Source organism: Calonectris borealis, chromosome 13 (assembly GCF_964195595.1).
Source record: "Calonectris borealis chromosome 13, bCalBor7.hap1.2, whole genome shotgun sequence".
Taxonomy (NCBI): domain Eukaryota; kingdom Metazoa; phylum Chordata; class Aves; order Procellariiformes; family Procellariidae; genus Calonectris; species Calonectris borealis.
Window position 1 is genome coordinate 12,155,185 of NC_134324.1, and position 27,962 is coordinate 12,183,146.

Below are 27,962 nucleotides of genomic sequence, written 5' to 3' on the forward strand. Positions count from 1 at the left end.
AATTTGAGAACCACTAGCATATGGCCCAGCACACACTGGCTTGTTGGTTTTCATAGCTGGCTTACTTATTGATCAATGTCTTTAGGGAGCGTGTGAGCGTGCTCATGACAGTGGCAACCGTGGCTGATTGGCGGGCGAGCTGCTCCACCGTCTGCTGGTGGCTCAGCGTTCTGGCCGTGGACTCCTCCGCAGCCTTTAGGAGGAAGGTGTAGTTTCTCACCACTTCCTCCACCTTCGTTAGCAGCTCTTGGCGCTGGGACTCTGAGCGCACGATGTACACCAGCCTCACAAATGTCTCGATGAGGCTGCTTAGCACCTGGAAGCTGCTTGTGATGGCGGAGAGCATGTGGGTAGGACTCTTGTCGACGGCTGCCACGCGGCGGCAGGACGCCCGAAACTCTTTAAACTTGAGGGCGAGCTCTTGCTTGTACTCAGCCAGCTGGGAGATGTAGGGTTTGCAGTCCCGGACGTCAGGACTCACCACACACTGCCTCAGGATCGTCAGGAGCTCATTGGTGTCCAGCTGCACTTGCAGAAACCCATTGGGAAAGCTGTAGGCATGGCCTCGAAGGGTGTTGATCTTTGCCAAGCTCCCCTCAAAACTGGAGGTCCTTAAATCTATTTCCTGGGTCTGACTGTCATTGGGACTGCTGCAGGCTGTTGCATCTAGGACCTGAAGAGTCCTGCTCATGACTGGGACCATCTGATTGTCCAGCTTCATTCCCGGGAGTATCTGCATGGGGATGGAATAGGACAGCTCATCCTTCTCACTCCCATCATCTGCAACATCGCATTTCCTGTAGTAGAAGCAGTACCGGATGGAGCAGCACTTCTCATCCTCCACATCTTCATCCCGCAGTTCAGCAGGATTTGGATACATCTCCTCCTGGACAGAGAACACTGCTGAACCCTTCTGGTTCTTTTTCTCCTGGGCTATCTGGACATAGGAGGGGTCAGCCACTCCAGAGGCTTCCTGGATTTTGCTCTTCAGAACAGGACAAAGGATGCTGGGCTCAGGCTCCTTCTGGGGGCCTTTCTGCTTGGTTGTATAGATGTTCTGGTAGATGTCAGAGGACAAGGATGTCCTATCAGTCTTATCTATTTCACTGACACTGTAGCGACGCAAGAGCTTCCTGTAGTGTGGAGCACCCATGCACTCCCCCCGGGAAGTGCACGTTGTTAAACAGGACACGCTGTTCTCTGGATCTGACCGGTAGTCTCTGGACTCTAAACTTGTGGATCGTATCCGCTTGCCTTTGGAAGGGCTGCTCATGCTTGTCAACCTAATGGCTTCTGCCTGCTTCTGGTCGTCGGTGACTTTATCTCTCCCTCGCCTCTCCAGTTCTGGCATCACCAACTGGTTAGGGGGTGGCCTCACCCCTCTGCAAATCCGCTTGCAGTCGCAGCTGCGCCTTTGCTCCCTGGACATCCCTGGGACTTTTTGCACAGGACTGCTCCTTAGCTGGCAGCTGCAGCGCCCAGGGGCAGGAGGGTGCAGATACTCCTGTGGTGGGAGGTCACCTTTGCTCTTTGGCTTGAGCAGCTCTTCCAGGAATTCCAGCTCATACTGCTTCACCTTCTGCAGCTGGGCCTGCCGCTCGTCCGTCTCCTTCTTCAGCCGGGTCGGAAATGTTGCAGAGAATAGGTTCCTCAACCTGAAGGGAGCTTTTGGAGCTTTGGGTTTAGCTGGGACATCAGCATCTTGTTGGGTCACCTCCAGGACTTTTTCTACTTTTTTGGAAGGCACAGTGCTGATCTGCAGGCTCTCGGATCTGGGCACCAGCTGGATTGGCCCTTTGGGTTCCTCACTGGTGCTCCTGAAAGTGCTACCAGGTGATGGAGAGTGCAGATTGCTACTCTCAGCTTTCAAGCTTTTCGCTGAACTTTCCTGTTGCGTTTTCTGTCCTTGGTTTGAAGGAGCTATGTGTTTCTGAAAGATGAGGCCCGTGGCTTCACCACCTGCCTTCTGACCTGGCTCTCCACTTGTGGCTTTTCCTGGAGCATCCCTACTCACTTTTTGCTGGTAGCTTTTAGAGGTAAAAGTCTTACCAGGCATCATTTCCTCACCTGCTGAGGCGAGATGGAAAGCTTCAGCCTTACTGCCATGAGCTTCTTTAGGACTTGGAGAAACTTCACAGTGCTGCTGTGGAGAGAGTTGCTGCTGCTGCTGACAGTTGCATGATGTCTCTGCAGTTTGTGGACCTCCATTAAGTTTCAAAGGCTTGCTGCTGGCTGATGCACAGCTGCTGGTGCCATTCATGTTCTTGTCTTCTTTTGAGGCTGCTACCACTTGGGGAGCTGAGCCTTTTGCATTTGCCACTTGCTGCAGAGCAGCTGAAATGATGGCTGGAGTTACACCACTTTTTTGATCCAGGAGGAGCTTGGAGCTCGGCTGGACCTCTTTGGGCATTTTCTCTTGTAGATCCTGTGCCTGCTCCCTGTTCGGGGCTGCTGTGGCATGCAGAGATACCTCAAAGGCAGCTTTTGTGTGGCCTGCACCTTTGCATTCAGAGCCTGGCACTGGAGCCCCCCTGTTTTGCTCATTAAGCTGAGGGGTCAGCACCGGCTGGACAGCCAAGGTGTAGCTCCGCTCAGCATGGTGCTGCTCCTGTTTGCTCTTGCAATTGGTAAAGTTGGGGCTTTGGTGAGAGAAAGCTGGCTTCAATGAAGGGCTCGGCTCCTGGCGGCTGAGGGGATAGGGTGAGGTGAGAACAGCCTGGGCAGCACAGCTCTGGATTCGGAAAGGCAAGTCCTTTCTGGCCAGGAGGTTTTCTTTGTTGATGTGTTGAGCAAGGAAGTAGGCTGCATTCTGATGCTGCTTCATAGCAGAGACCATCTCCGAGACATCAGTTAGCTCTGAAGAGTTGGTTTCATGGCCAGAATCCAAGGATGACTCAGGAGTGATGGCAGCCAGGACAATAAGACCTAAGGAGGGACACAAACAAAACCACATGACAACACTTAAGCCACACTGCTACGTGGAGGAGAGGGGAACTCTATGCAGCAGGAGGGTCCCAGGAATGCAGGACACACCATCCCATCGGAGAAACTTTGGTGACTTCCCGCAACTAAGAGTGAATGCTTTTAAGAGAGATCACTTGTCAGCCCTGAGCGGGCTTGCTAGCTCAATTCAGCAAGAACTCTTGGCCCAGGAAGAAGACTTGGGAAGCTTTCCGGTGTTGGTGATAGCAGAGATACAGGGACTTGTCTGGAGCAAGAAGGAAAATTGGGTAACAGCTACTCTGCCATAGTGAGTAGGGCAACCAAGGCGGGGAGGGGGACAAAGGACTGCACTGCCAGCAAGCTGGTCCCAGAGACACCCATCTGACAGCAGGTTTGCCCTGCGAAGGGCTCACACACTGCAAAATCTGTGTGGGAACCTGCGAAAACCACAGGCTGAAGGTACCAGCTGAGTGGGGTCAGAGCAGGGAGACACTCATGCTCACAGTACTGGTTTGTTAGTGTCTCACCTCAGCATTGTGGCAGATATGGGATAACCAAGAGACTCCTTCAGCCACTGTCAGGGAGAGGAGTCCCACCTCACCTTCTTAGAAATCTTCTGAGCAGCAGCTTGGCTGCTCCTGCTAGAGCCTGTTGCCACAACTTAGTTTTTACTAGAAGCAGCTCCACAATTACATATAGGATGGGAGAAGGAGACTAAAGGGAAGGATGTACCATAGGAAAGAAAGGCTATAGGGAAAGAAAGTCACAGCCACTGAAATACCTGTTGTCTGCTGTGGTGGGGGATGCGGACAATCCTCTGAAGCAGCCAGGGCTTCCAGCGCCTGCAGGGTGGACACCAGGGCATCGTCCAGTTCTTGGGCATGGTCTCGGACCGTCCGCGGTTGCACGTTGTCTATCAGCGTGACAGGGATCTCGTCGTAGAGGATGCCACAGAGGTGCCGGCCCTGCTCCTGGCTCTGGGCAGCTGCCCGGCGCTTGGGGTCATCCTCGTCCGAGCTGTTGTCTCGGAAGCCGGGAGGGGGAGCGGCGATGGCGGGGAGCAGGGACGTCGTCTCGTCTTCTTCCTCATCGCTCCCGGGAGGGGGAAGTGACATCAAGTCCACCATATTGTCCCGGGTGCTGCCGGGCTTGCCCCCCTTGCATGAGGCCAGCCGGCTCTTGATTTTGGCTTGGCAGGACTCGCAGTAGAAGTGCGAGGTGTCGCTCCGCAGGTGGGTGTCTATGGTGTGTGCCCTGGCCCTGCTTGCCTGCCTGTCTTGGTCAAGGCCATCCACGTCGTACTCGTTAGCTGCCCCGTGGTAGCCTTGGCCAGAGCTTTTGGAAGTGGGGTCGGATTTGGTCCTGGGACGAGTTTCCTCAAAAAAAATCAGGTTTTCATTGATATCTGTCCTGCTCTCTCTTTCCTTCCTCTGCTCTCGCATGTGCAAGTAGCAAAAGCTGATGAGCTCCGAGTCCGAAGCCCTGGTGGCTGGAGCCCCAGCTGCTCCGGCACCGGTGGCAGAGCTGCCCACCAACCCGCTCTCTTTCTTTCCTGTGTGCTCCGCCGTGGCAGGCCGGTGGAGGTTGTGTGCATTGATGTAATCTAAACCAAAACCACAACAGGCACATTAACAGCAGCACCCCGGAGGAAGGGAAAACAGCATGGGGAAGCTCCTGCTCATCCTAGAGAGGCATCCATGTGCTCTCTGCCTTCAGCGTGCTGGACTGCAGTGGGACACGCGTGTTCCCTGCGGCACAGCCAGGCCACCTGGCTGGTCTTTTGAAAAACCATCTTCTGCAATACACTGGGCCTATCTGCCACTAATGAGTGCAGGAAGAAATGTCCTGCACATGCAGATCATAGAATCATAGAATGGTTTGGTTTGGAAGGCACCTTTAAAGGTCATCTGGTCCAACCCTCCTGCAATGAGCAGGGACATCTTCAACTAGATCAGGTTCCTCAGAGCCCTGTCCAACCTGACCGTGAATGTTTCCAGGGATGGGGCATCTGCAACCTCCCTGGGCAACCTGTTCTAGTGTTTCACCCCCCTCATTGTAAAAAATTTCTTCCTTATATCTAGTCTAAATCTACCCTCTTTTAGTTTAAAACCATTACCCCTTGTTCTATTGGTATAGGCCCTATTAAAAAGTCTGTCCCCATCTTTCTTATAAGCCCCCTTTAAGTATTGAAAGGCCGCAATAAGGTCTCCCCGGAGCCTGCTCTTCATCAGGCTAAAACCCCCAACTCTCTCAGCCTGTCCTCCTAGGAGAGGTGTTCCAGCCCTCTGATCATTTTCGTGGCCTTTCTCTGGACCCGCTCCACCAGGTCCATGTCTTTCTTGTACTGAGGACTCCAGAGCTGAACGCAGTACTGCAGGTGGGGTCTCACCAGAGCAGAGTAGAGGGGCAGAATCACCTCCCTCGACCTGCTGGCCACGCTTCTCTTTATGCAGCCCAGGATATGTTTGGCTTTCTGGGCTGTGAGTGCACATTGTCGGCTCATGTCCAGCTTTTCATCCACCAGTACCCCCAAGTCCCTCTCCACAGGGCTGCTCTCAATCCCTTCATCCCCCAGCCTGTATTGATACCGGGGGTTGTCCCGACCAGGCGCAGAACCTTGCACTTGGCCTTGTTGAACCTCATGAGGTTCATACGGGCCCACTTCTCGAGCTTGTCCAGGTCCCTCTGGATGGCATCCCATCCCTCAAGCGTGTCAACCACACCACTCAGCTTGGGGTCGTCTGCAAACTTGCTGAGGTTGCACTCGATCCCACTGTCTATGTCATTGATGAAGATATTAAACAGTACTGGTCCCAATATGGACCCCTGAGGGACACCATTCATCACTGATCTCCATCTGGACATTGAGCCAGTTGACCACTATCCTCTGGATGCGACCATCCAACCAATTCCTTATCCACCGAACAGCCCATCCATCGAATCCTTATCTCTGCTATTTAGAGAGAAGGATGTTGTGGGGGACTGTGTCAAAGGCCTTACAGAGGTCCAGATAGATGACATCAGTAGCTCTTTCCTTGCCCACTGATATAGTCACTCCTCATAGAAGGCCACTAGGTTGGGCAGGCAAGACTTGCCCTTGGCTGTCTCGAATCACCTCCCTGTCCTCCATGTGCCTTAACATAGCTTCTAGGAAGATCTGTTCCATGATCTTCCCCGGCACAGAGGTGAGGCTGACAGGTCGATAGTTCCCAGGATCCTCCTTTCTACCGTTTTTAGAAATGGGTCCAATGTTTCTCTTTTTCCAGTCACCGGGGACTTCACCTGACTGCCATGACTTTTCAAATATCATGGAGAGTGGCTTGGCAACTACATCAGCCAATTCCCTCAGGACTCTGGGATGCATCTCGTCAGGTCCCATGGACTTATGTATGTTCATAAGTCTCAGGTGGTCATGAACCTGATCTTCTCTTACAGCGAGAAGGACTGCTCCCCCAGTCCCTGCCTTGCGGTCCATCCACTCGAGAGGTGTGGGAAGAGAGGTTGCCAAGTGAAGACTGAGGCAAAAAAGTTGTTGAGTACCCCAGCCTTCTCTTCATCTGTTGTTACCAGTTTGCCAGTCGTGTTCATCAGGGTGGGGTAAGCTTTCTTTGAGTTTCCTTTTCTGGCTGACATACCTATAGAAGTCCTTCTTATTATTCTTTGTGTCCCTTGCCAAGTTCAGCTCCAGCTGCACCTTAGCTTTCCTTCCCCATCCCTACACAGCGGGGCAATGTTCCTATACTGCTCCCAGGATACCCGTCTCTGCTTCGACTGCCTGTGCACTTCCTTCTTGCCCTTTAGTTTGACCAGCAGGTCTTGACTCATCCATGCTGGTCTCTTGCCTTCCTTTCCTGATTTCTTACACATGGGTAACGAGAGCTCTTGCACTCTATGGAAAGCATCCTTAAAGATCTGCCAGCTCTATTCTGCTCCCTTATGCCTGAGGGCAGTTTCACAGGGGGTCCTATTGCTTAGGTCCTCGAACAGATCATGGGCTGGAAGGGACTTCAGGTGATCAGCTTGTCTCTACCCCACTTCTGAAGCAGGAAAACCGTAACTAAAGCAACCTTCATAAACGTGTGTGTGATGGAGGGGAGCACATTCCCATGGGCGGCTTTGTGTGCGCCACACTTGCCTTGGCCTCCCCACCTGAGCGCGTGGGTCTCTCTAGAGGAAAGGGTTAAGCCCTGAGGGATACCACGCATGTTGCCACCAAGAGCAGGAGGGGACTGCTGACACTGAAGACAAGGGACCTTCTGGCTCTGAGACATCAACCCCTCCCTGCAATAAGGAGAGAAGGGAAGACCTGGAAGAGGCAGAAGGGAGAGGAACATACAGAGATTTACATGGTGAACATGGCCAGCTCAAAAAAGCCTGCATGGTATCGAACAAGCTGACATGCCCTTTTTTCCTAAATCATTAAAATCTGGATTCTCATTAACAAAGAGCTGTTGAAAGTGTTCTAGTGAGGCCCTTAGGTGTGGCTGGGGTATAGTGATAGAGAAAAGCCTAGAGGGTGGCTGGATGGGATTTAGAAGCATTTGAACTCCAGCCAGCAAAAGCCCTGTGACACACTGATGGAGCAGGCCACCTCCTCGTGTGGTTTGCTCCATTGTCTCCAAAATGATGATATGCTATAGAGTTTAATCATATAATTTTTCTAAAGTTAAATATTATGACATTTACGATAAGAAAGTATTGACCCTAAAGCTGTTTTTTTTGCAAGGAATTAGATCAATGACACCATGGACCAGCAGCACAACTGATCAGTGCCCTTTTACAAACAACCTTTAGACTTCAGAAATATTGTCCTGTTCCTCCCTCTCCATCTCCCCACCCATCTCTTTTCTAGACTAACTGCAGCAAATCCCTTTAACCTTTCCCGACAGGTCTGTTTCCTAAATGTCTCAGCTGTCTTACTGCTCTGGGCTGGATTCCATCCATGTCAGCTATCTGGGAAAATGTCTTGTTTCTGTGCTGCGTGACAGCAGCAGGGAGAGGAAGCAAGATCCCAGTAGCTTGCTGGGAGGCAGAGCTGGGTAGAACCAGAGGAGGCTGGCCAGCACAGCGGGCACTTAGACACGGGGATGTGGGTGCCGCATCACCGAGCCATCAGCTATATTCAGAGGGCAATGGGAGCAGCCTGGCTGCATGCATGGACTAGGACCTTCAGCCTCAGTCTGCCAGTTCACGTGTTATACGGCAAGAAGGAATTGTTGTCACCATTTTTGCATAACGTTTTCCTCAGGAGACTGCTAAACGTGGTGCAATATTGCCTTTCAGGGAGACATCCAACGTAGCTTGGCTGACTTTGTGACAGACACTCCCCACCAGTCCCTTGTCCCTCGCTGCCCACAATCCATGCGCTGTTTTTGTCTGGCTGACAGCTATCAGATCAGGCTAGCTCCGAAAGAGCCCTCTGCTCTTGCTGTTAAGCATTTCCCTGTGACGGCCTCCCCTTGCTCCCTTGTGCGAAGCAAGTGGCTGAAATATTCCTTCAACTTCTGGCCAGTGGTCCAGCCGTCAGGAGGAACATCTGCCTGCATTACAGGTTGAATTGTGCAGCTGAGCTGAGAACGGCCAGGGGGATGCAGGCTCCATCTTACCAAGTATAAATTAAATCAAATAAATCCTAATTAAATTCATTAGCTCAACAAATTGGACAATTTGTCTCCCCAAACACATGTTTGTATTATACTGTTCATCACCTGCAATGCTAAAATCCCAATCAAAACAATATCTCTCTCATTTATGGACATACGGCACTCAGAAATGACAGCTGTGTGAGTGAACACAAGGCTGCTGCAGCTGGGGAAGTGTGTTCAGGGGTGGGCTGTGGTGGGGCGGCATGGCCCAAAACAGAGGCTTTCCCAAAGCCAGACGCCTCTGATGGGTCATGCTAGCACCCTGCCCTGCTTGGACAGCCTTGCTGGCTGCCCATACCGAGCCAGGGCCTGTTGCTGAATGGGGCCAAAACCCTAATCCAGCTGCTGGATGCTCTGGGAGAGAAGGTCCTGATGAAGAGCTGAGAGAGCAACCAAGGGCATGGAGCTGCTTGGCTGACGACGGTTGCTGATGGGAATGGGGAAAGGAAGGGGCAGGGAGGCGAATCGCCTGCGCAGCTCCAGCACGGCACAACCCTTCCTGCGGAGGGCAAGGGTCTGGCATACAGCTCCGCAGGGAAATGTGGAGAGATGGATCTAACTGACAGCATCCGGACAGAGCGTGCATTTCTAAAAATGTCTGCAGTTCAGCAGGAGGTTTTAATGGGCCTCAGGGAAGACGGATGTGCTCCTCTTCTAGGCAAAAAGCACGGGCCAGGGCTTGATTTTACATCTAAGATTCTGGCACAGTCTGCCTGCAGCCTGGAAAGTCAAAGCCTGGGCTAACTTGATTCACCCCAGTGGGGCTTTCTTACTGTTCCTGCAGACACGTGCTAATGATCAGCAGTCCCTGCTCCCTGTGATCTGCCTAGCTCCTGACAGCTCAGCCTGCAGCTGTAGTGAGACCAGAACCGTGAGCAGACTTTGTTTTCTCAATACACACTAAATTCACTCCTTCTGAAGGATGCCTTAGCGGCTGGGCTGAGTGTACTGGGTCTGCAGGGAAACTGTTCCACTCCACTGGTCAGAGAGGTTTGCATTGCACCCCTGGTGATAGACCAGGCCATCCAGAGAGGGGCTAGCTCTTTGGTATGAAGACCATGGATCCATTGCTCCATTGCTGTCCTACCCACACCATGACTTCCCCTCACACTCACTCCAGCCCCCTGCAGAGTGACATTGGTTTCTTGAGACTGTTAAGAGAAGGGCAAGATCTACTCCCCTTTTGGCATAGGTTTGGGCCATGCCCACGAAGCAAAATCTCCCCGAGGAAAGATCATGGCTATTATCACTGTTATTAGAATGTGAAAAAGCACCACTCGCATGTGCTGAGACATTCCCTGAGTGACCAGTAACTGTGGGCACTGCCAGCCTCCCTCCGAGTCCTTGGGGATGTTCTGGGATGCTATCCACTTCCTACTGCATTCCTCTGGCTCCCCACAGCATGTGCCCCATATGTCCCTGTAGCCCACCTCAGGGACCCAGGGAAGGACCACTCTGATGATAGCTAGTTATGTTGGAAACACCCTCCGCTCATAGCAAAATGTGACTAAATGTGTTTCTGTAGGGCACCCAGAGCAGAGAGCACAGTTACAGCTGTCAATAAGAGGCACAGGTGAAGAAACGAAAGGAGACCATGCGTGTATACTTACATCAACATCACCAGCCAGGTCTTTCCCTGGATTCACTGAGGTTGCTGCAGATGCTTTCCTGATGCCTCTTGTGAGTGTGTCCTCCTACATGTGCTAAGTCCGTGTCTGGGCACCTTCCTCAAACCTCAGAGGCACCGAGTCCTTTCCCAAGGACCCTGCTAGCTCTCGGCACTCCTCCCACCTCCCCCAGCTAGTCCCATCTTGAGGAGGCAGTTTTGACACTCTGCCAGCTAAACTGAAGACTTGTCACAGTCTCTGGAGCTGCAGTCACTCGGGAGGTCTGGGGACAACCTTCCAGAGTCAGCTGGGTTGGTATTTTGCCCATCTCCAGCCACTGATTCTGTATTTTGTATTTCCCTATACAAAACATTCAATGTGAACACCTGCATGGAACAACAGCATGTAGCTGATGGTTGGCTCTTGTTTGAAATCACTCTTGAGAATCGTCAATCATTTTGAGAGTGACTCACACCTGACTCACATCCATCCTCAACGAACAGAGCATTGGTGCCTGGTGGGACAGAACCTGTCTTTAGCTGTTCTGGTCTCCTCCTGTGCCCAGAGCAGCCCTCTGCTCCCTGCATCACGCTGGGCACCTGAAAAGCTGGGACACCAAAGTTTCCTTCCTGATTTAGGAAATCAGCAGAGCAGCCGTGCTTCCAGAGCTGCCCGTGCAGCCCAGACCCCCACTGATGAAGACAGCAGCGTCCAAAGGCAGCAGGAGCACAAGTCCCTGGCTGAGTGCATACACTCACGTTGGTCTCCGGAGCCGGGATGCCAGCCAAGGAACGTGTGCTGCATCCTTGCGGCAATGCACAGGCTGTTTTGCAAGGACCCAGCATTTAGCTGGCAGCATTACAGGTCTTTTCAAACAGCATCTCCTGGATCTGCTTTAGGAGCTGCCAGAAGAACACTTGCAGTGAGTGTTTAGGGCCCAAGCTGACACCACAAGTCAGAGCTTATCCAAAACGAGGACTTGTCTCCCTGCTCCTTGTTTTCTGGTTAAAAGGGGGTCTGCTGGTTCTGCAGGGGGAATGGGAGCAGAGGGGAGATGCCAGAAAAACCCTTCTCCTTTCTAATGCTGCAGAGCCCTGAGAGGAGGGAGGAGGAGGACGGGGAGCTGGGGAAGGGGCTCGCACAGAAAGCAGAGGCTGAAACGTACCTGCCTTGATAATCTGAGGCGGGGGCGGCTGGCTGGGGGCCCTAGAGAATATCATCTTCTTGGAGTCCACCAGGAGACGGCAGTAGCCTGCGATCAAGCAGGCGAAGTTGGTGGCTTCAGGCCACTCCATCAGCAATACCAGCGGCTGGAAGGCAAGAGAGGCAAAGCGCATGAGGGCCACGCTGCTCAGCTGACATGGGACCAGTGCTCCAAAGGGGTTGAGCCAGGGCCCTGCACTGGTGAGCTGGCTGGCACTTTTAGCACCCACACAGGAAAAAACAGCCAGGTGCATGTCCTTGCTCCAGATCACCCAACAAATCACTATGCACAAGAAAGCACCTCGCTGCAGCTGTAATTCCTGCTTGCTGACTCCCCTAAGGACGATGAAGGAGGTGGAGCCCCGCAGGGCACAGCCTGTGCATGGCAGGACCCCCATGCAACTGGCTCCTGATTGTTTGTCTGCATGTCAATGCTCTAAGCCTACCTGCAAGCACCACTTTAACCATCAGGCCCTGGGGAGCTCAGGGAGTTTGTGGAGCCTCCAGGGGCCAGAACCCCTGTTTCATTGCAGGCATCACGTTGCCCTCCCATAAACTAAGACATCTAGCTTCCAGCAAGATGCAGAAGGGGCAAAAACCCACTACAGGCTCCCCCAGCCACCAACTGTGGATCTTATTTAAATCTAACTCTTCAGAAAATTAAATTTGTGCTTAGGAGCAGATGGTGTCTTCTCTTTTAGGAGAGCATTTATTTGCACGCTAAAAAAGGTCTTTGCTTTAACGAGAAGAAAAAATCAGACACGATCTGTGTGCCACATATAACCTTACTGCACAATCTAGCGGCAGACACCGCAACTCCCTGACTCACGGCTTGTCCCAAGGAGAAGGTTAGCTAGCCGGGAAAGCTTTTGGGGTGGGATCCACTCTTACCCGCCCGGTGAGGTCCCATGCACTGCTGGGATCCGGCTGGGCAGAGCAGCCTGTGCCAGCACAGGTCGGTTGAGCGGTCCACGCTCGGTCTGAGGCCCCAGCACCGCTCAAGGTGGGCCCGTGAGATGGAAAAGAAATTGATGGTGCCTTCAATAAAGTTATTGCGTCGCAGCTCCAGCCCTCATCTACCCCTTCACAAAGCACCCCTACCTAAAGGACCTTTGTACTCAGATACAGGGCTTATCTGAGGCAACTGGGGGTTGTTTAGCTACTCGTGGCTTGGGTTGCCCGTCCTGCTGTGCTCGATCTCTTGCACACTGACAGCCCTCCAAGACTCAGAAGAACTCGTTTACCACATCCAGGGCAAACCAAGCCCGTTTTAAAAACCACTTAAGCCTACGCAGTGTGAAAAGCATTAAAGCTATTTTGGTTTTCTTGTTTTATAACCACAGGAGGTTCTGGTACCCACTGGTCAGTTCTGTGCTCTGCTCAACACTTGCTTTTTTAAGCCACCAAGCCAACTCTGGCAAAGAAAGACCTGGCCTTACAGCACATCACGCTCTGGACCATATAATGCCATAAACCTGGGTGTGAAGCCATCAGCTCTGGGCAGAGCCACGTGTGACCCCCAAGCCACGCCAGCCCCTGGCTGATTCCTCGTAGGGCCAGGGTATAGAAGTCCCCTCCTTGGCTGCTGTGCAGGAAGAGAAAGGAAAAGAAATAACCTGACGTGGAAGAGAAATAACCTGAAAAGCGAACGCGCTCTGCTGAGAGGCTCTACCCCTGTCCGCTTGACAAGGCTCTTTCTGCGTCATGGAAAATAAACCTGAGATGACACAGATCAAAGGGAAAGTATCAAGATAGAAAGAATGGAGAGAAGAGATTCTTCACATAGCTTGAAGGAGGCAGGCATGCAGTGGTGAAGGGGGGTGACACCTCTTAGCCCAGCTCCAGTCTTGACATAAGTGATGAAAGGAAACCATGTGTTCCAGTTCTGCCATATGAAGCATCCTTAAAAGAAGTGCCTTCTACATAGGGCTAAGCCTTCTTGGGTTTTTCAAGCCATCTGTTGAATAAAGAGACATTTGTGCATTTTCCCCCCTCTGTTATGCAGCAGCAAGGGTTTGAGTGCTAGCAACAAGAAAGGAAGCAAACACCAAGGGGAGGGAGGCAATGGCTGATGAGTATCCACTACTGGGAGGTTAAATGAAGAGGCCAAGGTGGGTTGAGAATTCCCTTTCAAAAGGAAAACTAGGGGGATAATTTCCACCATGTGGAAGTCACACACCAGAGATTCACAGCTAGCTCTTGGGGACATGAAGGCTGAGTGGCACAGAGTCATGGGCCTTCATTGCCTCCCTGTCAGCCGTTCAGCCTGCGGTACAGTCCCAGTATCCTAGCTGGGTAGCAGTACCTCTGAGACCCAGCCCTATTTCCGTCTTTGCTCAGATACCTCTGCTTCAGGATGCTCCCACCCATCCAGAGATGGGACTGTAGGTTCTTGCTGGCAAGAAGCAGCCCCTGGATCAGTCCTCCTGAAGGGAGACAGGACTGGGACACAACCAAACCCGACTGGTGTTTCTTGCCTACAAATAAAACACTCAATGCACCAAGATGCTGCGAGCTCCTGCCAGGTCTCTGAGCAAGCCCAGCCTCCAGACCGGCTTCCAGCAATCGGTGCGTGGCATGCTGGGGTTAATTGTAGCACTCTGCTCTGAAAAAGAGGAATCTTAATACTGATTAGCATTACAACTTAGCGAAGGGTCTTAGAAACGATTACTCTCACATCCTGGCAAGTAAGCAGCGTGAGAGTTCTCCAATTGTCAAGTGTTCAAATATTGTTATTAGGGATTAAATCACTTCAGGGGCAGCTTGAAGCCATCTACCCGTGCTGCTGGCAGCGCTCTAGCGAGCTCCCCGTGGCCTGGGACGCCCCGCTGTAGGGGCTCTGTGTCCTGCTGATGGATTATTGGTTATTTAAAAAGATATCGAATGTGAGCAAAGCTGCTGCAGTCGGGCAGTGTGTCTCCCCTGGCCTCAGTGGCTTCTCTGCTGCTCACTGGCAGAGGTCTGGCTGTAACCCTTTCTCACGTGGGGTTACAAGACTGAATTCCTCTCTTCCTAGATTACCTACCTAGGTAATTTTGCCGAGATTGTAGCAGCTCAGCTGCCTTCGAGACTTCCACCCTGCTGCCACATCTCCCTGAAAGTGGCTAACAGATCTGAAAGTGATTTGTGGGGTCAAGAGGCAAAGAGGCCACACGATCGCAGCAGCCTTGTTTCCTTGGGAAATCAGGCTACAAAGAGGAGGTGTCAGGGATGGCAGCTAACGGAGGTGTTATTTTTAGACATCGGCAATCTTGGTCACCCTGTTCCACGCAAGCAAGGCAAATGAGGTCTCATGGAGACAGCGAGGCACAGGCGAGCTGAGCAAACATTGACTTTCTGAACAGTTGCATGAAAAATTTCCAACTAATGTTGCTAAGGGTTTTTTAGATGGTAAATTCAAGGCAGCTTTGCAGGGAGCTGCTCTAAGTAACAACAACACAGGACTGTAGTCTGTGCTTTGGGCTTCCTTGCGATACCCATGTCTTGCGGCGAACGGGATTGACCTCTTTTCCTTTGGAAACATCCTGCAAGGAGCAGTGAGGGCTCGTGCCTGTGGTCAGTATTGGCCTGGTCCTCAAGCGGCTGGGGCTCATGCAACATCCCTGCCTCCCACTGCAATTTTTTTAACTCACTGCTCAATCTCAACCAGACCTGACAAAAAGGCAGCAACCTGAAGGAGCATGAATCTTCGTAAGTTTTCTAAACCCGGTGGTGTGGTAGAGAGGAGAGACTTCTGTGAGCACCCGGAAGGCAGGGAAAGGATGCAGCAGGAGCAAAACTGGTGTCGTTCCTCTAAGACCTGCTCCCTGTCCCCTCGACACTGATTTTTTTGGAATTGGCTACAAAATGCAGTACCTCTTTCCCAGCTGTTAATCAGGAGATGGTGTAATCACTGATGGGGAACAAGTTATTAACTAGGATAACCCTCTGGTTATCATCCCGCCATGCACTGATGGCGTGTCCCATGCCAACCAGCCCATCCTTTTCGTCCTCCTCACTGGCACGTTCTCGCTGCAACAGCAGCAGAGGCTCATACCTCGGTGGCCCAAGGGCTCTGCTTCCTTGGGACGCCAGAGCAGAAATGCCTGTCTGATTTTTGTCAGGGTAGCAGCACCTTCAGGATGAAAGCTGGTTTTACACAGAAGCAAACTTACTGGGATAATCCTACTGCTCTAAAAATGCCAAACATCAGATTCCCAGTGGGTTGCACAGGTAAAGGTTCATCTCTGACCTGTAATATGCCAACATGAAAAGAAGCAAATTTAAAAGAGAATGCTCTTTCTACATCTAAATGCATAATACCAGCCTGAAACTACTGATCTTTTACTCACGCTGGTTTTCTAGGTTTTCTAGATTTTCTAGTCCTAATGAGAAAAGGACATTTTTTCACTTAAAGTTTCCTGCTTGGCAACTAGGCTTTCTGGAAAGTAAAAAAAAAAAAACATTTACACTGGATATGAGAGATGAGTTTTCCATTAGCTTATTAAGGATATAGTGCTTTTTCTATTATGCCCTGCCTTCAAATCAAACCTCGATATCCTTCTGGAGGATATTCTCTTGTTCAGACAAAGGTGAAGGTTTCATAGAAGAACGTCTGGAGGAAATTTTATGGCCAGGGTTATGCTAGAGGATCTTAACAGTCCTCATATTTAAATTAATTTATGACCCGATCTATGCATGCTGTAACCCTTCAGCTTATGTGCATTTCCTTTTAATCTCCCCCCTTTATCATGTACTTTGGGTCTTAGCCTGCTTCCTTTAATGTAGTGCAGTAGAAAGATGGGAGATGAATTTACATAATTTATGTTCCTTGGTTTACTTGAGGTACACTGCCAAGTTTATATTTAATAATATAGGCATCAGGGCCTAACGAGACAGCAGTCAATTTTTCACTTGTACATTGACCTTTCCTTCCCTCCCTTTAAGCATTATTAACTCAGCTCTATCAATATCAGGCTGCTTGTGATTAGGACCATTATTTCCCATTTGTTAATCAATAAACCTCCTGCCTTTGTTAGCAGCAGACCTTCAGGTTTTTGCAGCAGCGTCTCCTTCCTTAGGGTTTGAGCAGCCGCCACCTCTGCCAGGTGAACCCTCCCTGTTCCCTGCATGGTCCCACAAAACGTCACAGCGGATGGAGAGGTACCTCTATAGACTGCAAACTTGTAGGTTTCTCCTTCTCTACTTTGATGGTGCTGCTGTGTCCCGGGGAAGGTGCAGGTCCAGCCTACACCTTCCCATCATGCTGCAGCTGCCACCCTGGCCGGCTTTCATCTCCCCGCCTGGCCACTCAAAGGGCTCATGCTCTTCCCTGTGGGATTTCTAATAACCAGAGCCTGGTGGTACTTTTGGCATCCTCTACGTTTCCTATTTGTTGAAGCAAGTTCTCAGCACTCCCAAGGTTGCAGCACCACCAGGCTGCGCTCATGCCCACAGCACTGGATGCCTGAGGTCTGCTTGTTTGGTTTTTTTCCTTTTTTTCTTATTTTTTTTTTAAATAAACAAATCAAATTTGGCTTTGCAGGCTTGGAAACTCATCCTCTCCACATGTTGTCTGACTCTTGTGTTTCTGGCTGGCTCCTGTCCTGGGTGCCCGCGGGCAGTGCTATGGGTGGTGCCGGGGCTGGCACCACACGCTGGTATGTGCTTTGCTTTACATCCCACTAGAAAAGCTCTGCGAGGAGGGAAGCTGCATCCACGCCTCCCACCCCAGGTACTGAACCAAAGGAAATCTCAATCCCTCCCTCTTTCCCACGAGATGACAGTGTTTCAGAATGGCTTAATGCAAATAAAGATGAATTCAGCTTAGGGAACCAGAGCCTTTAGGTCCATCATCACTGCAAAGCCTCGTTCTTCATGTAGGAGAAATCCGATGGGCTTCAGTCATTGCTTGCACGAGTGGGAGTAATGATGGCCTTATCTGCCCTCGTCAGTTTGGTGGGGCTCCCCACCATTTTTAGACTACAATTTGGCAAACGCACGTACGGCATCGGCCTCGGCACGCCCAGTGCGTCCCTGCCACACTTGGCTGGGGGAAGCACCACTGGGCTCGGGGCCGGCTGCGGCCCCACCGGCACCCGCTGCTGCAGGCTCTGGCGGGGAAGGCTCGGAGGCAGAGGGGTCACCATCCCATTGCCATTGAGAGAGAGGGGCGGCCGGTGGGCAGGACTTGGCTTCTTCCAGGGGAAGAGGAGAAGCCTGCACCCCGGCTGTGCACAGCAGCTTTTTATTTCCATGGCAGGCTGGAAGCATGCCGGGGCCCCTGGGACACCGACATCAATAGCCAGATTCCAGGCACAGCAGCAGCCAGGGACCTTTCTGAATTAATTATTCCTTTGTTTTCCTCTCAGCTAAAGCGCCGGCTGGCTGCAGGCCCTGCTGGGAGACATGAAGTCAATTACCCCGATTCCTTTGATTGAATTGTGCTTGGCGAGCAACCAGCCGCCGTGGGCTCCTGCCCCGCAGCCCGGCGCGGGGATGAAGCAGAGCCTGGGACAGCTCCTCTGTTAAACTGCAGATGCTTGTCCGGGCTCAGGTGATCCGGCTGCCTCACAAGCATTCCTCTTTCATTTCCATTTAGAGGGTTTTGGCAACTTTTTTGCCAATGTCAAGACTGTTAGTAATAAAAAGCCCAGAGGCGTGTACCTGTGTAAATCAGAAAGGAGAAATGCTCCATTTGAAAGGCATTTCAGTAAGAACAAAACCTTTGCTTCTGCAGGAGCTGCAGAGCCGCACAACCAGGGGTGCGATCTGGTGGAGCTACCTGGCTGGACATCAGGAGCTGGCTCCGATGTGCCCACGGAGCTGAGCAGCTCTCCCCATGCCTCCTGCACCGGGGAGCTTGGGTGAGCGTTGGGAGCAGCAGCCCCTCTGCCTCCTCTGCACCCCATCAGTGCTGCCGGGCTTGCCCGGATGCCAGGCAGGAGATGCTGACACTGCCCTTCCCGGGATGCTGGGAGGTAGAAGAGGACTTTGCAGTCCTGCTCTGGGGAGGAAGGGAGATGCATGCCTGGAAGTCCAAATTTGAGCTGGCTCAGAAGCATTGGCCGCTCTCAAATGCTAGTCCCAGCACTGCCGGGCAGCTGGAGGGGGAAGCCCCCGGGAGATGCAGGCCTGCAGGGCCCCCAGACCACCAAGACAAGCTGCATTTAATGCATGTGCCACCATCCTGTCCCCAGCGAATCTATGAGATCCAGAATCAATGCTCAAACACCAGCAAGTCCGGAGTGCAGGAGGAAGAGCGGATAAGTGATGGCCCCAGCAGAGAGGGGACTTTGCCAGGTGGGAATGACCACGTTATCCTGCAAAACACTCGCACCGCTGCAGCACAGCTGGGGAAGCACCGTCTTACCCCCAGCCGCGTGCTGTGAACTTTGTCAGCATTTCCAAGGAAACCTGCCCTGCTCCCTCCATGGCTGTTGAGGAGAAACCTGCTCCTCTCCTCCCAGCAGCTTCCTCGGACATTGCAGAGAATAAAAATCCTTCCTGCTTCCAGTAGCAGAAGCCTGCAGGCTTTTGTTCCTCTGTCCTGAGGTTGCGCAGCTCTTCTATGAGGGGTCCTGCCAGCATTTGCTCCCCCCTTGCCACCCTTACAGTGGCAAACAGCTAAAGAAAGCAAAGCAGAGGCACTAGCCCTGGGTTTGTATCCCACATGTGCTGTTTTATACAGAAACTGAAGCCCAGGATGGAAAAGCTCCAAAACAAACCAATTAACTACCCAGTGAATAATTTATAAGACAAACACTGTTTCTTTTCCTCCTGAACTAAATACAAACGGTTTACAATCTCCTCAAGCCTGCTTGTTACCTGAAAATCTTCCCCAGCTCCTTCCCGGCAGGTACATCTGGGCTGTGGTTGCAGGCAAGCAGCGGATAAGGACATTTGGGCGGTGCTGGCTGGTGTGGTCCGGGGTGTGCAGACTTGCCGGCTGATGGCTGGTCCATGACCTGACCCCTTTTTTTAACCCTTAGGATCAACTACACAACATCAATAAACCTGGCACTTAGAAATTCAAAATGGCCTTTCCGCACAAATCCCTTAACTGTCACTGAACATCTGCCGTTTCCACAGTAACCCAGCGAGCAGCTGCAACAGGCCGCTGCCACCCCACCGATCCAGGCTGGCTTGCCCGCATCCCTGCCGTTACCTGGGGAACGCACCGGAGCGGCCCCAGCACCAGCATCCTGCAACGCAGCGCCAGGCATCACAGTGCCACGGCCCCAGTGGGTCACCCCCACCTGCTCTGCAATCCAACAGGCTTCCAGGGGCAATACGGATTTGAGTGCAGGGCCCCAGAGCAGTCAGGACACTATTTCGAGCACAACCCTCTAATGGTTTACAGCTGGAGGAAATGGCGGAAACAGATTTATTTGCAACCCAGGGCTTTAGCCAGCAACACATTCAGTGCAATAGAATAATTGCAGAAAGCAGATTAAGACTGCGAGGTAATGATCTTTTTGCCTGCTTTTCTTAGCCCGTCTCATCCATCGCTGTCCTGCATAGGATTAGCATATGCCTCATTTTGGAGCAGACATTCTGGCTTTAAAATGCAGCCCTTTGGATAACAGTTAAATGAAGACAGATAACAGCAGCCTCTGCACTGGCAGGGTGCTGTTGAGCCTGCTGAGATTCACAAATGGGATGCTTGCTCCACTCCAGGCAGGCAGAGGGGCTTTCAGTGGCTGTAGGCAGCTGCCTGGAATTTCTCAGGGAGATAGGCGCCATGCATGCGTACGTGCTTGCGGGAAGTTGTATGTGAGCTGCCTTTTCTCCAGCAATTGGGAGGCTGGATAGAGGGGATACGGGAGAACGTCTACTCCTACAGCAGGAAAGGGCCGGTGGTGTTATGGAGTTAATTACTGCTGCAGAGCATGGCTGAGGGGAGCGGCACTGCAGGATCTGTGGAGAAGTCGAGTGGGAATTGCCACCTAATTTATAGCAGATGGACGTCAGCATCACCTCAGCCTCCAGCACATCTGCCGCTCCTGCGGCCAGTCTCAGCTGCGCACCGGACTGTGCTGGGGACGATGACTGCCCTCTCCCATGCAAGGGAGGAGACAGCGGCACCAGAGGGGCCCGTGCACCCCACCGTGAGCTTGATGCACTCCTGGGGCTGAGCAGCACCGCGTGGAGAGGAGCTAATGCTGCACATCTTCCTGCACAGTACTCACAGCCAGCAAGACGGCCATCAAGCTATGTGACTGCGGGAACAGGCCATGCTCCGAGCGCTCGCAGTGAGCCACAAGCAGTCAATCATGGGCTCACGACCAGTCTATTATTAATGTATTAATATCATGATTTATACACACATATCCAAGGGGCATAGGCACCAGGAGGAACCAGAAGGGTTACTCATAGTGCAGATGATATCCCTTGGTGATACCTGCTCTGTAAGCAGTAAGGAGGAGACCTGGGGCTCCTGCACAGCCCAGGCAGCCGGAGGGGCTGGACAGGGAGGGCTTCCACCTGCCCAGGCTGCAGGGAGGGGAGGTTTGAGAGTTTTGAAGGTAGGGACAGGCCCAGCAGGACACCAGGACTTCACCTGGGCAACGACTGACCTCAGTGGCATGCAGAAGAGGGAATATTACAGATATTACAGTTGACCAAATACCCACTGAATTACAAATGCAAAAAAAGGGCTTCACCGATGAGGCTGTTAGAGGGGACAGCCAAAACAGAGGGGATGAAGATGAGCGTGGCTCTGGCAGAGGCTACTGGGGTGTTACTGCAGTTCAGCAGAGCTACTGGACCAGGCACAGCAGCAGCAGGAAAACAGACTTGGAGGAATTAATGAGCCTGGTGGGAGGAGGTGCTAAAATCCACCAGGAGAGGAGGCAGCAGGAGAATCTTAAACAAAGCCACCATGATTACATCTGGGAGGCTATGGCTGAAATAGCGAGTGCAAGGAAAGGGCTGCAGAGAGGGGTGAGGCTTAGAGACCTCGCAGGAGACGAGAAACACAGAGGCAGCCAGCAAAGCAGCTCAGCTTCATCAGCCTTGGGGGGGAAAAGGATGAATGTGAGGGCAGCAAAACTGACCTACAGCCAAAGGCTCAGAGGGCTTGTGCAGATACACCGTCTGCTGTGCAGCAGCATCTCCATGCCCCACAGTGGTCACAGCTCCACTGTGCCAGATGTCATGGCATGAAACAGCCTCTGCCAAGCACTGCTCCTGTCTAATTTAGCCCAAACTCTATCCTAACTCTGTCCTGTTGAATTCAAGGTGGGAGGAGAGGAGAGGATGAGGCTTGGCATTTATCTGTCAGATCGCTGCCTCTTAGCTCTGTCCTTCCCCACGGGGCAGGGAAATGCTGGGCACGGGGAGGCAGTGAAACCGAGGATGCCCTGGAGCAGGCACACGGCTACCTGCCTGCGAGTCTGCCGGAGACATGTCCTATCTTATTAAAAACCTGAGCAGAGGCCAATGGAAGATCTCCTTAGGATCTTGTTGCTGCTGGACTAGACACCAAAGAAGTCAGTAAAGCTCTTACTGTATTGCTGACAGTCCCTCTGAAGGGTTTGGGAGCCAGGAGAGACAGGAGACTGCGAGGGGTGAGGAGGGGTGGCGGGGCCAAACCATGGGGATCGACTACCAGAACCAGCAGTGCACCATGCAACAACTAGCAGGGGATGGCAGGATGATAATGCACATGGCCCAGGAGGGCATGTACGCTGAGGAGTGGAAAGACTGCTCCGTGGGCTGAAGGGGAGGATAACAGAGGCAGCTGGCAAGATACCTGGGGGGTGGCTTACTGGAGCCAGGGACACCCATGCCCAGGGCGGCCCAGCGATTTCTTCTTGCACTCTGAGCCTGACATCCCCCATCCCATCATTTCCAGTTCATTCAACAATCCTGCATGGCTTGTCAAGTTCCACAAGCACTGCTAACGCATGAAACCCCACCAGTCCCCTCCAGTACCTGCATACCAGCCCAAGTATGGCCATGGCCCGCTCCTCCCCAGCCCTGAGCAGAGGCAAGGTGCTGTCCTGCCTCCAAAGAGCCCTGCTACCTGCCTGGCCTGTGTCACCCCCATCTGTCCCAAGGACCCTGCTCGAACCATTGGGTAGGTGTTTGGGTCACGGCCAGAATGCCACCACGCCTGCACCGCGCACCCTCAGTGTCAGTCCCTGCCTCTACGGCACAAGGAGCCAGACAGGCAGGGGAGATGCCGCAGACCACACGCCCTGTGACTGCAATGTGAAAGGGGCTTTTGAGTCCCTAGAAATCTCCAAGCAGATGCTCCAACATGCACTTGTGTCCTGAACCCCCTCAAAGGCGAGCACCGAACCCCCAACCACAGCCTCTGCATTAGCCCCTCTCCCCGGTGCCTGCCTCCGCGGCACCCATGCCTACCTTGGCATCCAGGATGCTCGTCTCCACCCGGGCCACCCCCTGGTTCTCCCTGAACAGCTGGATCTTGCTGACCTTGCTAAACTCCGACAGCACCGTGGTGAGGTTGGTCTTCAGGTCAATGACGTGGCTGATGCCATGCCGGGGTCCCACCAGAAGCGTGGTGGCTGGCTGCTTCTCATCCTGGTAGCACGAGCACATGGAGAAAGAGAGACAGACGGACAGGGGTGAATAAATGCACCCTGGGGCTGCATGGGCTGCACCTGGCTCTCTCTGTGGAGCCAAGCCTCGATGTCGGCAGCTCGGATGGGTCCCGGATGGCTTTTGCAGAGCAGCAGGTGAAGCTGGTGCCGTGAACCCCCCCTCCCTGAGCCTCCCTGCAGAGCTGGGAACTGTGTGCAGGATGCCAAGGCTATTTAAAAATAAAGCACTGAACTGACTGTCCACATGAAATATTCAGGCCTGCTGGTGTCACTACAGAAAAGTGAGAGCATGTTACAAATCTGCCTGATCTGACATTGCCTCCGAGAGAAAGAAGCAGAGGAGGGAGTGAATGCATTTTAGAAAAGAAGAAAGACTACAGCCTTGACTGAAAATAGAGATCTTTCTTGTTCGTGTCTGCCCAGGAAGGATGCTTCAAGACAGACCTGGAGGTGAAAAGGAGCTGGGCAGACCAGTGCAGAAGAGAATAAGGGAACACTTTTTACCACTTACACATCGTTCAACTCCTAGGCTGGCTCAGAGTCGTTGTTTTTGTGTGATGAGAAAAAAGGCAGGGCACCCACACCAGAGGTGAGTTGCCCAACGCTGCACACCCAGTCAGTGTCGGAGGCCGGCTCCGAGCGCTCAGCCACAGCACTGACCAGACACCATGTGGTTCTGCCTTCACCGATTTCCTACAGGCAGCCCTTTGAGCTGCGAAGTGAGGAGCTCTGAGGTGTGGAGGAAGCAGAGCAGATCAAAGGCTGCAAGAGATGGAACCCAGGAGGCAAAGCAAGGGAAGCCAGGGAAGTGCTGAGACCTTTACCAGGGGGTAAAGGCAAGGATGGCAGAGAGGTGACATTTCCATGGAGACCCCTGGATGGGGGGTGGAGCGAGAGGGATGGAGAGGTGAGCCAGACAGTGGGGAGCCCTAGAGGGTCCACCGTTCTCCTGTTTGGCTTGGTGGTTTTCCTCCTGCCATGGAAAAAGTGAGGTGGCTTGGGTGAGGAGTGGAGATGCCTCTGATGGAGATGAGAGAGGAGTGGGCCATGGCGGTGGCAGCTTCCTGAGAGCTGCCAAGCAGCGGTCGGGCTGGACCACTGCTGATGGAGTCAGTAAGGCCAGCCAGGCTATTCCCTGCATGGACAAGCAAGGAATGCTGTGGCCTTTGCCAAGGGTGGCCCTCCTCTGAGACAGATGGCAGGATGCTGCCAGGGCAGGATCGAGCTATAAGCACGTGTCTGAAACTACTCTGACTTCATTAAGCAGGTCATCTTGTTGCCCAAAAGGCTAGCAAAAACAGAGCTGACCCTAACCCTGCAGAGCTGAAGATCTGACCTACTGTCAGCAGAGGTTCTGAAGGCTTTTCTGGATGGGTTTGGACCCCAGCAGGGCAGAGCAAGAGACCAAGGGAAGTAATTTCTGTGGGAGCCACATCTCCCCTGGCTCTCCCCTCTAGCGCACACTCAGGACCAGTGCCAAGAACCTCCTAGCCCATCTGAATTACCGTACCAGTCCCACTGTGTTGAAGAGGACCCCAGCAAAGGTGGGCAGCTCGTTCAGGATCCTCAGGTACTGCAGCTTCGCCTGGGCCGTGGAGACCTGACAAAACACATCACACAGGTGATCACCACCAGCACATGGGGGAAGAAATGCAAGAGGCTGGTGAAAACTCGGGAGCTCCCAAGCAGGGGTGTGCAGCACGTTGGCGGGCATCTCGGGGCATGGGCTGTGCTGGCAGTGAGCCTCGGGGCTTGACATGGGGTGGAGGGGGTCTGTGCTCCCCTGCTGTCCTGGCCAGATGCTGGGAGATAACTCAGAGCAGAGGCACAGTCGGGGAGGAGCCCAGATGCTTGATGTATAACCCCGCCCTGAGGGATATATAATCCCCCCAGACACGTATAAATCTCCTGGGGGATATATAACCCCCCCCCGTGGAGCTCTGACGGCTGCAGGGACTGAGGCAGTGGCTCAGCAGCCTCCTCCAGAGCTTTCCAAGCCCAGAAGCAGAGATAATGATAAACACAGGCTTAATTGATGTGTGCCGCTTTGGCCAAGCTGAGAGGTGGCTCTTGGCTGATCTCACCCCACTGATCCTCGTTGCAGTCCCCGAAATCCAGATCAGCTCTCGGAAATGGATTCAGGAGAGAGAGTGGCTGCTTGGCTGTCACCCCGGGATTTATCTCCCATCCAAGGGGACTTAAGCAGGAATAACACCAGTCCCCGAGCAGCCGGGGACAACAGGATGGCTGGGGTGGAGGGCACGCTGCCGCCCCACCACCCCTGAGCCGTGGCCGTGCGGGTTGGGCTCACCTTGGTGCCGCCAGGCTGGTTCTGGTGGGCTTTGAGCTGCTGCGAGAGGGATTTCCGGAGGCTCTTCTCTTTGATGAGCTGCAGGAGCGAGGGGGGCAGGAAGGGCTCCAGGCCCCACTCCTTCCTGCGGGGAGGGAAGCCTGCCTGAGCCGCCAGGCCAGAGACCCCACTGATGGGCAGAGAGGGCCAGAAACCAGGGATGCTGCCCGAGAGCATCCTCTTGCCATCAAAGGGAGCCGGAGCCGCACCAGCATTTCCTTGATGTCACAGCCGGAGCAGCGGCAGCCCCCAGCCTGGGTCCCCGAGGGGATGGGACCCCTGGCTGGTGTCACAGCCACCAGCACCGGGCTGGGGAACGCAGCGGTGCCAGGCTCTGCAGCCAAGCCCAGCTCCCACTCACCTTCATGTAAGGTTAAGGGATGCAGGGCACATCCCCAAACCTCTTTTGGGGCCTCCCGGGGTGCCATCTCCCCCCTTCCTCCCTGTGCACACTGGGCAAGGCCAGCCGGCACAGACGAACTCCATATGGATTTAAGACCACCAGGAGCCACAGGAGGGCTGAGCCAGGGCTGCATGGCTTGGTAACGAGCTGAGATTACGCAGCCACAGCCTTCTCCTTGCCTTGGATGCCAGGCGGAAAATCAGCCCGGGTTCCCATGGAAATGATCCTGGGCTCGCAGCAAATGTCCCTGCCAGCCCTGGCAAGGCTGCTGTCCGTGGCTGGATGTCAGCATGTGGGGGTCTTACATGGCCCCGTGGTGGGACCGGGGGCTGTGTGTCACTGCTGCCAAGCCTGTGAGCCACCGGCCAGCTCCAGGGGGGCTCCCAGGGCATCTCATGCTCAGCACCCCAAAACATTGCTGGGAGCACCCCAGTTACGCAGGGGCTGTGAGCAGGAGCACAGGGAGGGGACACAGAGAAGGGCTGTGCGGCAGTTTGGGGAGAGGGAGGAGGACTCACTCCACGTTCTTGAGGGACACCTTCTGGCTGGGGCGGGTGGCTGAGACAGTGATGTAGATGTGGAGGGCAGCTAGCCCCAGTAGCATCTCTGGCTTGGGGTCTGTGCCGAAGCGCTCTCTGATCACATCGTTGCGGCTCTGCAGGAGGGAGGAGAGGTGTTCTCAGACAGCCACGGGGACAGGGCACCCGCCACCTGAGGAATGCCTCCATAGGGCCCAGCCTGGGCAGATGCGTGGGCCACGAGCACCATCAGCTCCCAGTTCCTAGGGGCGAGTCCCCTACCTGGATGTACAGGTACTCGAATGCTGCAGGATCCTGGCGCAGCAGCTCCACTGGGTCCTTGGGGAAGAAACTCACACGGAAGAGGCATCTCATGCCATGGTAGTGTGTCCTCTGCACAACCTATGTCAGGAGCAGAGGGGAGCAGTGAGCCCAGGAGCCACATATATTTACCTGCAGGGCAGGACACCCCCTCTCCTCTCCCCTGGGAGGAGGGAACTTGATTTCTCTCCTCCATGCACCACCTGATCTTTTCATCCCGGGAACAGCCCAGCCTTCCTTGGTGTGACAGCTTTGCCTGGTGCTGCACGGGTTTATGCCACCAAGGCTAATGCTTCCTCCACGATCCCCATTTCATCCCTGGTCTTGTGCAGTGCCAGCTTTCTGGCTCTCCCAGGCAGGCCAAGAATGTTCATGAATGCTGTCTGCAGCTGCCCACGCTGGAGCACAGAGCACCTCCATGGTGCTGTCAGGGTGAGATGGGTAAAACACTGATCATCTCCCTCTTTGGCCACCCTTTGCACCCCTGAGCCCACAGGACCATGCCAGAGGCAAGGAGAGGCTACGCCACCCCATGGCACAACCCCGGCCAAGCCCCACACTGGTGGGAGAAGAGTCTCTCTGTGCCCCAGCCACCGGCCACGGCCGTCCCAATGCCCTCCCGCACCCAGCGGCTTACATGGGCCAGTGGCTGCTTGTCCTGGAGCAGCAGGAACCGGTGGCTCTGCTCCGGGCTGGAATACTCCAAGACCAGGGCAAAGTGCTCGATGTGCCTCAGGGACAGGCGGTCCTGCAACGTCACCATCACATCCTGCAAACGCCATGAACAGCCTTGGGTACGAGGCACTGGCTCCCTCCCAGGGCACCCCACTGAGAGCACCCTCCTCCCTGGCACCTGCGAACACGCCAGTGCAGGATGAGGCCCTGCAGTGCTGAGAGGGGCTGTGGGGTGGTACCCAGCCACTGCTGGGTGAAGTGACCTTGCAGCAGGAGGTGACCAGTAGCCAGACCCCCAGCACCTTGTGTAACACTGTGGTGTTTTGGAAGGGGGCTGCAGGGAGCTGGCCCCTGGCAGGGGGACTCACAGGAGCATCCATCCTGGCTGGAGGGCAGGCTCACAGCAAGGAGAAAAGTTAGGACTGGGAGAAGGACAGCAAAAACCCATCCCTGCCAGCTGCAAAGCATGTCGCCCGGGGAGGCGGAGGGGCTATCTATCATGTGGTGGCAGTTCACAGCCAGCCAAGCGCCACTGCAGTGTTTGTGAAAGGAAGCAGGAGACAAGGAAAAATGAATCGGGCAGGAGGGAGGAGAGAAGCGTCATGATGCCGTGGGGGAAGTGGAGGGGCCCACCTTCACGGTGGTTCGGCCATCGAACGTAAATGATTTGATCTGCCCGTTCTCCAGGAAAACCTTCAGCACGTTGGGAATGAGAAGGAGAGCTTCTTTCTTCAACATGTCCTGG

General features: G+C 53.6%; 2 protein-coding genes across 2 annotated transcripts in view; both read right to left on the reverse strand.

Moving 5' to 3' along the window:
* The window catches only part of LOC142087719 (thymosin beta-15A homolog), a 463,475-nt gene that overhangs the window by 35,848 nt on the left and 399,665 nt on the right, over positions 1-27,962 (reverse strand). The gene's annotated exons all lie outside the window — the stretch shown is intronic.
* On the reverse strand, positions 62-27,958 carry FRMPD3 (FERM and PDZ domain containing 3). Its single transcript, XM_075161811.1, has 10 exons — positions 27,851-27,958; positions 27,180-27,311; positions 26,504-26,623; positions 26,222-26,358; positions 25,262-25,385; positions 24,461-24,550; positions 22,751-22,930; positions 11,361-11,505; positions 3,725-4,546; positions 62-2,925 (listed from the first exon to the last, which is right to left on the reverse strand). The coding sequence occupies exons 1-10, from the start codon at positions 27,953-27,955 to the stop codon at positions 62-64; spliced, it is 4,719 nt and encodes a 1,572-aa protein (XP_075017912.1). The 5' UTR covers positions 27,956-27,958.